Below are 13,279 nucleotides of genomic sequence, written 5' to 3'. Positions count from 1 at the left end.
CATTGACTTATATTGAACCAAAGGCAATTTCAGGCGTGTTACAGCCAAAACAAAGCCATTTTAAACGTAGAAAACCGTTTGTTTCCCGCCCGAATCGGGGGTATTGGCATGTATGTATGTATGTGAGAAAACGAAAATAATGTGACCATCGCCAGACCTAATGGCTTTTGCCAATGCCTGTTTGTGTAGTAAGCAGCTACAACTCTCAGAAGCGATACCAAAGAACGAACCGCGGCATCTACTTCAAGCTGATATTTTTGCGCATGCGCGGCCCGTGCTACCCTTCCCTTTAAACAGCGCATATGCAATCCCACTGTGTTTTTTAACAACACATGCGCAGTTTCTTACTAGTACTAGGTACCTGGACGCATGCGCAGTGTTATTGTACTAGCTGGTAGGTGGCGCTGTATCCAGCTCTCCATGCGATGTTTGAGCCCTCGCAGCCTCTCTCCGCAGGCTTCGGAGAAGCCCGCGCCCGGCCCGCACTGACCCCCTCCCGGGCCGCGCCATGGAGCGCATGGAGGTGGAGCAGTGCGCAGGCGCGGGGGGCGGGGTGCCTCTGCGCAGGTCCAACAGCGCCCCCATGATCACCAGCCTAAGGTGAGGACTCTAGAGTAATGAGGGGTGAGCTGGGCGAGACAAGTCTAGACTTCCTAACTCGGGTTGTTCTAAGTAAAGGACCATAGAGAGGACGTGACTAGAATCACAGTTCATAATCCCTAGTCTGAGTGATGTGGCGATCATAGAGAGGAGTGGAGACAAGCTTGGAACACAGAACCATGCTGCATGGGCCCCAAATTGATACGAGAAGGACCCGAAAAGAGAAGTTTGAGCTACAGAGCCTTCTGACTACCAGCTTTGAGTTAGCACCATTGATTTGCAGACCAGCCCCCATCTTCATAATGTTATGCTGAATATCCCAAAAAGCCTTCTAAGTAAGGATAGATAAGTGTGGATTGTAGCACTCTGGAATCTGCATTCCAAGCTGAGGCTCAAAGAGAGGAAGTGGGAGAGACATATCTGAGCTAAAGAACTCCTTGGTCAACAAGTAGGCAGTGATCATAGAATCCACAGCTGGCAAGTGTCCATTTGTGACGCCTATTTTGTTTTAGCCATTTTATATAGTGCTGATATGGCCCGGAGGCATCAGAGTGCTTCACAATGAAGCCAGAACATATCAATAACAAATACACATGTACAGTAAAATTGGAGTGATTGCCAGGTTAGCCTCTTTCGGGAGGTAGGGCGCTTCACACATATTAATTCTTGGCAGGACACGCATTGAAAATCAGACAGCACAGTAGCTTGTGAGGATCATGAATCTATACTGCTGGTTGAGGTTGGTATGTGATTGAAGGGAGGGTGAGGAGGTATGAGCGGTTTATGCTTGGTGTCGTTCTAAGCGAAGAACTCGTAGGTCTTTTTTTGAAGGAGACATGACCTAGTCAGGCGGAGGCGCGGCAGGAGCGAGTTCCAGATTCTTGTGGTGCTTTCTGAGAAGAATTGGTTCATGTATCGCTCATGCTTGAAGGTGGGTGGTTCGAGTAAGAGCAATTGAGTGTTCCTTGAATGTTGGGTCAGAGCCTGAGATTTTCTGTTTCTCAGGGAGGTACAAGGGTAAAGAGGAGTGAAGATGTTTATGAGAGGTGAAGACCGTTTTAAATTGAGCACTTGACTGTATGGTAAGCCACTAAAGGAAGCATTGAATGGTGTAAATGTGATTGAATTTTTATGGTGTCGAGTTTGACCAGAAGGGAGATGTTAACGTTTACGACTTTTTTGTTGAAGAACATTGCAAAGTTATTAAATGAGATCACGGATGCCTTAGATGAGGGGTTGGAGGAAGGGTTTTTGGCTTGCTTAATTACCTCAGATAGTTGTTCAGCTGGTTGTTGGCAGTATCCAGGGATGACCTTGTATGTAAATGTACAGGAATTTATATAGCGCAAATCACCAACCGGTCTCTAAGCGCTTGCTTAGGGAACCCGTCCTGGTATTCCCCTGTGAGATAACCCCGGCAGGGTATCCGCAAGGTGAAAGCCAGGCATCCCGCCGCGGGGGGCCGTTGTGGAAATTAAGCAAGCTATTGCCCAGAGTCGCAGAGTGTGAACCCGTGAATCGAGTAGGCACCGGAGCGAGAATTGTCAAGTCCATGGACATTTTAGGACTCAAGACGCCGCCGACCCGGGAATTGAACCCTGGTCCCGGACTGACCTCTGCTTCCAGGTCTACCTCCTCTAACCAGTGAGCCACACTTCTCCACGTGTGTGATGCCTTGGCTTTAAAAATATGTCCTTTGTAGTTTCATCTCGCAGCACAAAGTTTTGTTAAATTTAAATGAAAAGGGACCAGGTCGCCATTATTTCTCCAACTGGCGTTCAGTCAGTGGAACTGTTCTAGTTCGTTGCTTTTTGGGCCATAGCTCCCAGGTCAGTATGTGTAATGTATGACACCGAAAGCATTTGGCGTACAGCGACTTGAGCATCTATCACTATAGTTGGAAAAGCAACACCACCATCTTCAGAATGTAAATTGCCTGAAGGTGCCATACAAGAACGGGTCTACTGGGGTGCTATGTTATGACCTATAGCTTTGTCTTTAGCACAGTAAGGAGTGCTGGGATAGGAGGAAACCAGTGATTTTGAAAGTTGAGAGGGAACCGGGATCCAAGGTAATCTATACGAATTGGCCCATCTGTGTTTTAATGCTGCATGCCAGCAGCAGCTGTTGCATATTCTGCTTGCTCGTGTGGACCTGTAGAGAGCTCATTTTACTTTCCTGCACATCAGTCCTGAGAGATGGAATACAACAGTAAACAACCTGAGATGTGGGCACTGAGAAAGAGAATATAGAATAATGTGGTCAGCAATCTGTGGTTACGGCATAGAAAGACAAGCATTGGCATAGCCAATAGGTCTCGCCTTTGGGATAAGTATTTAGTTATGCAGCATAATATCCTTACTGCAGCAACATTAACTGTTGTATTTGCATGGCTAAACACTTATTAGGTCCCAAAGGCGAGACCTATTGGCTATGCCAATGCTTGTTAGTATATTTCCCTGGTTTAGCAAGTCTTCGGAAGCACTACTATGGCGGTTGCGTTGCTACTACCTCATCGCATACATAGAGAAGTCTGCTGGCTACTGGCATCCATACCTTTGCCTCAGGACTCCTTATGGCTCTCGACCTCGACATTCACCGGTCAAGAACGAGGTAAGCATCTGAGGTGGACCTTCACCGTTTACTGAAGGCGGCCAGCAGCCTGTGCCTGGTTGAAACTTTAGGATTCCCTCAGTCCATTGTGACCGATTAAGGGGTCGTGTATATTGCCCGCAAGTTACTGAACTCAACCTGCCTGCTCAATTTCTGCGTTCATCGATATCCGGAGAAGAAGCTCGCCATTTTAAATTGAGGGTGAGGGGTATGTCCACCCAATGGCCTATCCAAAACTTGCCTTAGGAACTAAAACAAGGGTGAAATTCTTGATGGGCCTCTTCTGTATGCAACTCTGCAAATAATGAATCGGCTCATAATTAATATGAAAAGGTGGGCGAGTGAGTGAAGGGATGGGTGGATGGCTGGCTGGATTAGTGAAAGGGTCATTGTATGAATGAAAGGGTGAATGGATGGGTGAGAGCGAAAGGATGGATGAGTAAAAGGTGGATGATGGGCGAGTGAATGGGTGGATAGATGAGTGTAAGGATGGATGAGTGATAAGGTCAATGGATGGATTCATGAGTGGATGATAGGAAGGATGGCTAAGTGAAAGGGTCAATAGAGAGAGAAAGGGAGGATGGATGGATGACTGAAAAGGTGAGTGGGTGGAAGGATGAGGGACTGGGTGGATGGATGAATAAGTGAAAGGATGGCTGGATGGGTAAATGGATGAGTTGATGGATGGGGGAAGATTGGACGGATGAGTGTACGGATGAATAGGGTGAAAGTGTGGATGGAGGGATGGATAGAAGGAAGGAGACATGATGGATAGGTTTGCAAATGGATGAATATAGATGGGATTACTTATATACTATAGTGCGACCTCCTCTGATGTGTGTGTAAAACGTACCTTTTGTCCCTAAGTTTTGTCACAAATTTTTACCTCCTGTCCTGAATTTTTGTCCTGAATTTTGACCCTTTGTCCTGAATTTTTACACTCACCGTCCTGAATTTGCACCCATGCCAGTTGGTCACCCTAAGGGACACTGGCACCTGAAGTCCCACTTAAATATGAAAGCATATTCCAGGGGTGAGGGCACCGCACTGCCCGCTGAGGGCCACCCTAAGAAGGGCAGTCATAGGCAATATCTGTGACAGAGTATTATATGGAGCACCTTGCTATACAAGGGTACTTCCGTCATCAGCCGGTTCCCACCAGGGCCCTCCTGCAGAATGCGGCCAGACGCCCTCATCTCACACGAATCCATAGGCAGGAAGCAAGAGGGGGGTGCTCCCCGGTGCTGTTGAGAGGAGCTGTCAGGGCAGTAGTGGGCCTGCAGTAAGGCCGCGAGGGTACCATGCCTAGGTCCCTGCAGGCCCGCAGCGGTGCTAGGGTAGATGTGCCTTAAGGCGCAACCTCCAGTGCAGAGTGCCACGGTCTCGGTGGAGAGCAGCAGGCACTGCCCGTCACAGTGTGTATTCCGAACCACAGTGGACTGTGAGTGCACTGCAAAGTGTTCGCTGCTAAATGCAGATCAAATGCACAAGGACGTGCGCTGAACATCAATATGTTCTCTGTAGATCGCAGCGCACACTACAATGTTCTGCTTATACTGCAGTTGGCCGTGCAGAAGTTAGCACGAGAACATATGTTCCCACAGATTGCAGTAGAGCCTGCAATGCAGCGGTTTAGCGCAGAGCCCAGTGCAAGTGTATCAATTGTAGGAAGGGGGAGGCTCTAGTTGGCGCAGTGCAACACTAGCGACAAGCAGGGACTCTCTCTTCCTCGTCAGGGCTGAGGGTTACCTTCCAGACAACCTCTGCTTACCCTCTAGGTAGTGTGGCTTAAGCAGTCGTAGGCTAATCTTTGGGGCACATAGGGTTAAACACTTGCAATAGTACACCTTTACAACCAACCCACCACACAACGAGACCAGACTGTATTCTGTAAAAATATATATCTTTATAGAAGCTAAGACTCCTGAGGCGGAAGCCGGGAGAGGTCGCATTTGCTACTTTGCACAGATTGTTTTAAAAACTTACTTTTAACTTGTGATAAAACTTGTAACACTGCGCACTTTAGGGCACGGTAGAGCGGACCTAGCGCCCACGTGACCCGAGCACCGGCTGCCTTCGCCGCTGGACACGCCCACCTTGAGGCCACGCCCACTTCCCGCCCTTAAAAGCGCTGATACGCTAGCGCTCGAACAGAAGCTAAGACTCCTGAGGCGGAAGCCGGGAGAGGTCGCATTTGCTACTTTGCACAGATTGTTTTAAAAACTTACTTTTAACTTGTGATAAAACTTGTAACACTGCGCACTTTAGGGCACGGTAGAGCGGACCTAGCGCCCACGTGACCCGAGCACCGGCTGCCTTCGCCGCTGGACACGCCCACCTTGAGGCCACGCCCACTTCCCGCCTTACGGCCCACAAACATGTGTAACCCCAGAACGCGCAGCGGACGAGCGCAGCGGGCGCGCTGCATATAGCCAGGTTCTGAGCTGGGATGGGGCAGTGAGATAAATAACGGTGATGGATCAAGCCCTGATCTTTGGACTGGGTAAGAGTGGTCTGCTCAATTCAGACACTCTGTTCATCACCACCCCCTTTTGTAAATCGATTTTGGCCACTATAGGTGTGGCAGGGTATACTCAGACATGAGTCCCTTTCTCACTGCTCCATCAGGATTCAAGCAAGCCGGGCCGAAGAGGCTGAAATGCCAGAAACCGGTCCCCGGTAGCTTGTCTCCTTTCTGGTAAAGAATTGGCTTGGTAGTTTAGTCTGCCCTGTTCCCATGATGCACTGGGCCAGGGACAGACTGATTTGCATATAGCCAGGTTCTGAGCTGGGATGGGGCAGTGAGATAAATAACGGTGATGGATCAAGCCCTGATCTTTGGACTGGGTAAGAGTGGTCTGCTCAATTCAGACACTCTGTTCATCACCACCCCCTTTTGTAAATCGATTTTGGCCACTATAGGTGTGGCAGGGTATACTCAGACATGAGTCCCTTTCTCACTGCTCCATCAGGATTCAAGCAAGCCGGGCCGAAGAGGCTGAAATGCCAGAAACCGGTCCCCGGTAGCTTGTCTCCTTTCTGGTAAAGAATTGGCTTGGTAGTTTAGTCTGCCCTGTTCCCATGATGCACTGGGCCAGGGACAGACTGATTTGCATATAGCCAGGTTCTGAGCTGGGATGGGGCAGTGAGATAAATAACGGTGATGGATCAAGCCCTGATCTTTGGACTGGGTAAGAGTGGTCTGCTCAATTCAGACACTCTGTTCATCACCACCCCCTTTTGTAAATCGATTTTGGCCACTATAGGTGTGGCAGGGTATACTCAGACATGAGTCCCTTTCTCACTGCTCCATCAGGATTCAAGCAAGCCGGGCCGAAGAGGCTGAAATGCCAGAAACCGGTCCCCGGTAGCTTGTCTCCTTTCTGGTAAAGAATTGGCTTGGTAGTTTAGTCTGCCCTGTTCCCATGATGCACTGGGCCAGGGACAGACTGATTTGCATATAGCCAGGTTCTGAGCTGGGATGGGGCAGTGAGATAAATAACGGTGATGGATCAAGCCCTGATCTTTGGACTGGGTAAGAGTGGTCTGCTCAATTCAGACACTCTGTTCATCACCACCCCCTTTTGTAAATCGATTTTGGCCACTATAGGTGTGGCAGGGTATACTCAGACATGAGTCCCTTTCTCACTGCTCCATCAGGATTCAAGCAAGCCGGGCCGAAGAGGCTGAAATGCCAGAAACCGGTCCCCGGTAGCTTGTCTCCTTTCTGGTAAAGAATTGGCTTGGTAGTTTAGTCTGCCCTGTTCCCATGATGCACTGGGCCAGGGACAGACTGATTTGCATATAGCCAGGTTCTGAGCTGGGATGGGGCAGTGAGATAAATAACGGTGATGGATCAAGCCCTGATCTTTGGACTGGGTAAGAGTGGTCTGCTCAATTCAGACACTCTGTTCATCACCACCCCCTTTTGTAAATCGATTTTGGCCACTATAGGTGTGGCAGGGTATACTCAGACATGAGTCCCTTTCTCACTGCTCCATCAGGATTCAAGCAAGCCGGGCCGAAGAGGCTGAAATGCCAGAAACCGGTCCCCGGTAGCTTGTCTCCTTTCTGGTAAAGAATTGGCTTGGTAGTTTAGTCTGCCCTGTTCCCATGATGCACTGGGCCAGGGACAGACTGATTTGCATATAGCCAGGTTCTGAGCTGGGATGGGGCAGTGAGATAAATAACGGTGATGGATCAAGCCCTGATCTTTGGACTGGGTAAGAGTGGTCTGCTCAATTCAGACACTCTGTTCATCACCACCCCCTTTTGTAAATCGATTTTGGCCACTATAGGTGTGGCAGGGTATACTCAGACATGAGTCCCTTTCTCACTGCTCCATCAGGATTCAAGCAAGCCGGGCCGAAGAGGCTGAAATGCCAGAAACCGGTCCCCGGTAGCTTGTCTCCTTTCTGGTAAAGAATTGGCTTGGTAGTTTAGTCTGCCCTGTTCCCATGATGCACTGGGCCAGGGACAGACTGATTTGCATATAGCCAGGTTCTGAGCTGGGATGGGGCAGTGAGATAAATAACGGTGATGGATCAAGCCCTGATCTTTGGACTGGGTAAGAGTGGTCTGCTCAATTCAGACACTCTGTTCATCACCACCCCCTTTTGTAAATCGATTTTGGCCACTATAGGTGTGGCAGGGTATACTCAGACATGAGTCCCTTTCTCACTGCTCCATCAGGATTCAAGCAAGCCGGGCCGAAGAGGCTGAAATGCCAGAAACCGGTCCCCGGTAGCTTGTCTCCTTTCTGGTAAAGAATTGGCTTGGTAGTTTAGTCTGCCCTGTTCCCATGATGCACTGGGCCAGGGACAGACTGATTTGCATATAGCCAGGTTCTGAGCTGGGATGGGGCAGTGAGATAAATAACGGTGATGGATCAAGCCCTGATCTTTGGACTGGGTAAGAGTGGTCTGCTCAATTCAGACACTCTGTTCATCACCACCCCCTTTTGTAAATCGATTTTGGCCACTATAGGTGTGGCAGGGTATACTCAGACATGAGTCCCTTTCTCACTGCTCCATCAGGATTCAAGCAAGCCGGGCCGAAGAGGCTGAAATGCCAGAAACCGGTCCCCGGTAGCTTGTCTCCTTTCTGGTAAAGAATTGGCTTGGTAGTTTAGTCTGCCCTGTTCCCATGATGCACTGGGCCAGGGACAGACTGATTTGCATATAGCCAGGTTCTGAGCTGGGATGGGGCAGTGAGATAAATAACGGTGATGGATCAAGCCCTGATCTTTGGACTGGGTAAGAGTGGTCTGCTCAATTCAGACACTCTGTTCATCACCACCCCCTTTTGTAAATCGATTTTGGCCACTATAGGTGTGGCAGGGTATACTCAGACATGAGTCCCTTTCTCACTGCTCCATCAGGATTCAAGCAAGCCGGGCCGAAGAGGCTGAAATGCCAGAAACCGGTCCCCGGTAGCTTGTCTCCTTTCTGGTAAAGAATTGGCTTGGTAGTTTAGTCTGCCCTGTTCCCATGATGCACTGGGCCAGGGACAGACTGATTTGCATATAGCCAGGTTCTGAGCTGGGATGGGGCAGTGAGATAAATAACGGTGATGGATCAAGCCCTGATCTTTGGACTGGGTAAGAGTGGTCTGCTCAATTCAGACACTCTGTTCATCACCACCCCCTTTTGTAAATCGTTTGCGCGCCGAAGGCGCGCCCAAGGCAAGCCCGTCTGCGCCCGTCCGCGACCTGCCGGGACCCGGGACCACACACCCTGGCTCCCATGACATCCATAGCGGGGCATACAGCTCAGCAGCCCTACATAGCATAGGTGGGACTGCCACTTCTCAGTGTTCCCACACTTTTGCTCCGTTAGAGCTACCCGATCGATGTCCAGGGTGCAAGCACACATTCCGCAAATCCCCGCCAGCCATAGCACTAACGTACCGTATGTACGTATTAAACTGCCGCTCTCTGCCCAAGCACAGCTTACAGATTGCCATGCTGCTTGAAGAACATAGGCCAGACGTGGTGTTTCTAACAGAAACGTGGCTTACCGGGCACTCTGAGCCGGACGTAGTTCAAGCCTTACCCGTAGGATATCATATCCTTAGAGCAGATAGACCGGTAGGAAGAGGCGGAGGGCTGGCAATCATTCTGAAGAACCAGTTCCGATGTCGCTCCACAGCAGAGACCATTCCTGAATGTGAGAGCTTAGCATTTCATATAGAGTTCAACGCGAACAACACTTTCTCCGGTACCCTGATCTACCGCCCACCAGAGCCTGTAAAAGAGTTTCACAGGCATCTTCCTGAGATTACAGCGGGAAGAATTTTGTCCGCTGCCAACTACACGATTTTAGGAGACCTTAACCTCCACTTTAATTCCCCTTCGGACCACATTGCCCAGGAACTACTAGAGGATCTGGAAGCCCTCCAACTGTCCCAACTGGTTTCTGCCCCGACCCATGAAAAGGGCAACTTACTTGACCCTATATTCAGCAACTGCCCGGATTTAACGGTTGATCAACCCATCCCCCTCCCATGGTCGGACCACTTCCTAGTCCCATTCACCTGGGTCAAACACAAAACCCCCCAGCTCCCTCCCCAAAGTTCCTCTAGAAGGAACTGGTCCAAACTTTCACTGGAGGCCTGGCTACATAAACTAGACTCCACTTGCCCTTCACCCTGCCCGGATCCCAACGTGGCTAACTCCAACTACGAAAAATGGATTACCCAGTCGCTAGACTCGATTCTCCCGACCCACAAATCATCCTTTAACAGACTAAAGAAAACCGCCCCCTGGTTTTCCGACTCTCTTAGACAACTAAAACGCCTTTGCAGGCAACGAGAGCGAGCCTGGCGTTTAGACTTTCTCCCAGACAAAAAGGCCTCTTATAAAGAGGCGATTAAAGTCTATAGAGAGGGGATCAGAACAGCCCAGGCAACTTATTATTCTGAGAAAATTTTAGAAGCCAAATCTAAACCTAAAGAAATTTTCCAGATAATAAAGCATTGCTCCACTACCAGCACAGCACCTCCACCTAACAAAACCAAGGATCAATGTAACGAGCTTGCGGACTTCTTCCATAATAAAGTCACAAAAATTTACTCCACCTTTCCCACCTCAGACACTACTCTGGATGTATCCCTCGCCCCCCCCCCCTAGAACACCTCTGCACTCAGATCAGCCTGCTCTGGATCACTTTTTACCTCTGGACCTTGACACTTTAAGCAAAGTGGCAAAACAAGTAAAAGCCGGTTCTCCCCGTGACCCTGCTCCTCCAGAAGTCCTCATGAAGGCAAGTATAGCTACTCTGCCTGTCATTCTGGATCTTCTAAATACCTCCATATCAGCATGCTCAGTCCCCACACCCTGGAAACAGGCTATGGTGAGGGCGCTGCTGAAGAAGCCCAGCCTGGACCCAGATGACCATGCTAGCTACCGTCCCATCTCTCTTCTCCCTTGGGCCAGCAAGGTATTAGAGAAACACATAAACACGCAGCTGGTCCAGTTCCTGGAGGACCACTCTCTCCTACACAAATCCCAGACCGGTTTTCGACCAAAACACGGTACTGAGACCGCCTTGCTGGCTGTCACCGAAGAGACTCGAAGGTTACTGGATCAGGGAGGATCAGTGGCAGTGATCCTCCTTGATCTAAGTGCGGCCTTCGATACGGTCAGCCACACCACCTTGCTGGACCGTCTCCATAACACCGGAGTCTCAGGTGACGCCTTAAGGTGGTTCGAATCCTTCCTGTCTGGGAGGTCGTTCCAGATTTTTGACGGAGAGATGGTGTCCTCGAGTAGACCCCTGAGCTGTGGAGTTCCACAGGGCTCCTCTCTAAGCCCTGTACTGTTCAACGTTTACATGGGGCCGCTGGCGGGTGTTGTCGAGCCATATGACATCAAAATTGTGTCATATGCCGACGACACCCAGCTGGTGGTCTCACTGGCCACTAAGAACAGTAGACACTCCGCAGCCGACCTCCTAAATTGCCTAGTGGATGTCAAGGGATGGATGTCCAACTCCTCCCTAAAACTCAACGGTGATAAGACGGAGCTTATGCTTCTAGGTCCTACCTCTCCCGTACCATTCACCTCACTGTGGCCCAGTGTTTTGGGCACTCCCCCCACCCCAAAGGACAGCGTTAAAAGCTTGGGGATATGGCTTGACAACAAACTCTCCTTTTCTACTCAAGCCAAAAAACTGTCCTCCACCTGCTTTGGCCTACTTAGGATCCTGAGGAAGGTCCTCCCGCTACTCCCCCTGGAGGCCAAAAAGGTGGCGGTACAAGGCCTTATCCAGTCTCGCCTGGACTCTAACAATGCTTTGTATCTAGGGGCACCAGAGATGACCTTCCGGAAATTACAGGTCATCCAAAATTGCGCAGCCCGCACCGTGTTGGAACTCCCGCGCATTCAATCAGCCAGACCTGCTCTGAAAACTCTCCACTGGTTGCCAGTGAGGCAGAGAGTGACCTTCAAGGCTCTGTGCTTGGCGCACCGCGCCTTTTGGAAAACAGCCCCAGCCATCAATACTGACCTTATCACTCCTTATCAACCTAACAGGAACCTCAGGTCGACAGACGCGTTCCTCGCGGTTGTCCCCAGAGTGAAGCGAGCCAGGTCCGGGGGCAGGATGTTCTCCTTGAACACCGCCAAGCTCTGGAATGCTCTCCCCTTCTCACTTCGGTCTAACCCGGACTTACTCTCGTTCCGTAAAAGTCTGAAGACCCTGCTGTTCGTTAACTCCGATTCCCCCTAGATCCCCTCCAGGTACTCCTGCTTCTACTCAGCGCTTGGACGCTCTTGGGCAGCAACGCGCTCTATAAATGCTTTTACAATTACAATTACAATTATATAGATTTTAAGCAGGCTTGTGAATACAGTCAACGTACTTTATGATAACGGTTGCAAGTTTACTCAGTTCAGGTTACCGCAGTTCTCTTGAGGCCCGTAGGCCGGTGTTAACCAAAGCTCTTGTGGAGCCGGCGGCGTCCAGGGGATCTGTCCCACGTCGCGTTGCCTTCCCGGGGTCGCTGATCGTTGCGGCTCTTCAGCCGAGCAGGTCACTGGTCATCCGGGGCAGCGGTGTTCTGTGGCGGCAGGGTCCTCTCCTTGTCGTCCGCTCCGACCCTGGAGGCGGCGGCTGGGCGGCGGTGGCAAGTGGCAGTACGGTCCTCAAGTGCAGGATGTACCCAGCCAAGTGCCGGTGCAGCTGTGGGCTCACAGCTGGGCTGTCGGGCAGGCTACCGACCTTGCGGATTCTCACAGGGCAACTGTCCGTCTTTGCAGGTGAGTGGCTGCTTGTTATGCAGTCACCTCGAGAGCTCGGACCGGACGGGTCCTCCTTCGCTTTGCTCTCGGACTCCCGGTGCAGTTGCGGTCACGGTGTTCGGGCCAGCGGCGGCTGGTCCTTACTTTGCTCTCGCTGTTGCATTGGGCCCCGGTCACGGTGGTCAGGTGGATGTCGTTGCCTTGGAGGAGATTCCTCCGTCGGTGCTGCGGCGATGGTCAGCACCCGCAGTCGCTTTCTTCCAAGGGGGTAGCGTCCACTGGTCCTGGGACGCTGGTCAGGGGCCAAGTTCAGTTTGCAAGCCCTTGGAGATCTCTTTAGCAAAGTTTGGCACAAAGTAAAGCAAAAGTCTTCTCGTAGTCTTTTCTTCTTCCTCTCCTTCAGCAGCAAGGCACCAGACACAGGCAAGAGTCAGCACCCTTCCTGGTCTCTCACGGTCCTTCTCGTAGGGCAGAGTCCTTCTGTGGCCCAAACAGGATCTAATTTTCAAGGAGCAGGGCTCCTTCTTTTATAGGCCAATTCTTTTGTTCTCGCAGGCCAGGGGGGCCTTTGCATAGCCACTCTCAGTCTTTGAGTACCCCGGTGGGTGTACTCCGGCTTCTGCTTTTAGTGTGAGGGCCAGGCGCATCAGACGCCCCAGGAGGTGGAGCCAGCATTGTCCGGACAGGGGTGGCCAGAGTACCTTGTTGATGGGGGCTTCGCCCTTCCTGGGCCAGGCGTCGGCAGAGTCATCCGCCGCTCCCCAGGAGGGTGGAGCCAGCATTGTGATGGTCGAGCACAGCTACAGTTCGAGTCAAGAGGCACTC

General features: G+C 50.9%; 1 protein-coding gene across 2 annotated transcripts in view; it reads left to right on the top strand.

The window, feature by feature from the left end:
* The first annotated feature begins 384 nt into the window (after positions 1-384).
* The window catches only part of LOC147678026 (PABIR family member 2-like), a 127,813-nt gene continuing 114,918 nt past the window's right edge, over positions 385-13,279 (top strand). For both annotated transcript variants that reach the window (XM_086945915.1, XM_086945914.1), the window contains exon 1: positions 385-600. In XM_086945915.1, coding sequence (XP_086802041.1) covers positions 509-600 — 92 coding nt within the window. In that variant the 5' untranslated portion in view covers positions 385-508. The remainder of the gene's footprint in view (positions 601-13,279) is intronic.

The sequence above is a fragment of the Lissotriton vulgaris genome, chromosome 12, assembly GCF_964263255.1.
Source record: "Lissotriton vulgaris chromosome 12, aLisVul1.2, whole genome shotgun sequence".
Lineage (NCBI taxonomy): Eukaryota > Metazoa > Chordata > Amphibia > Caudata > Salamandridae > Lissotriton > Lissotriton vulgaris.
Note: the sequence above shows the minus strand (reverse complement) of the source record. Positions and strands in the feature narration are given on the sequence as shown.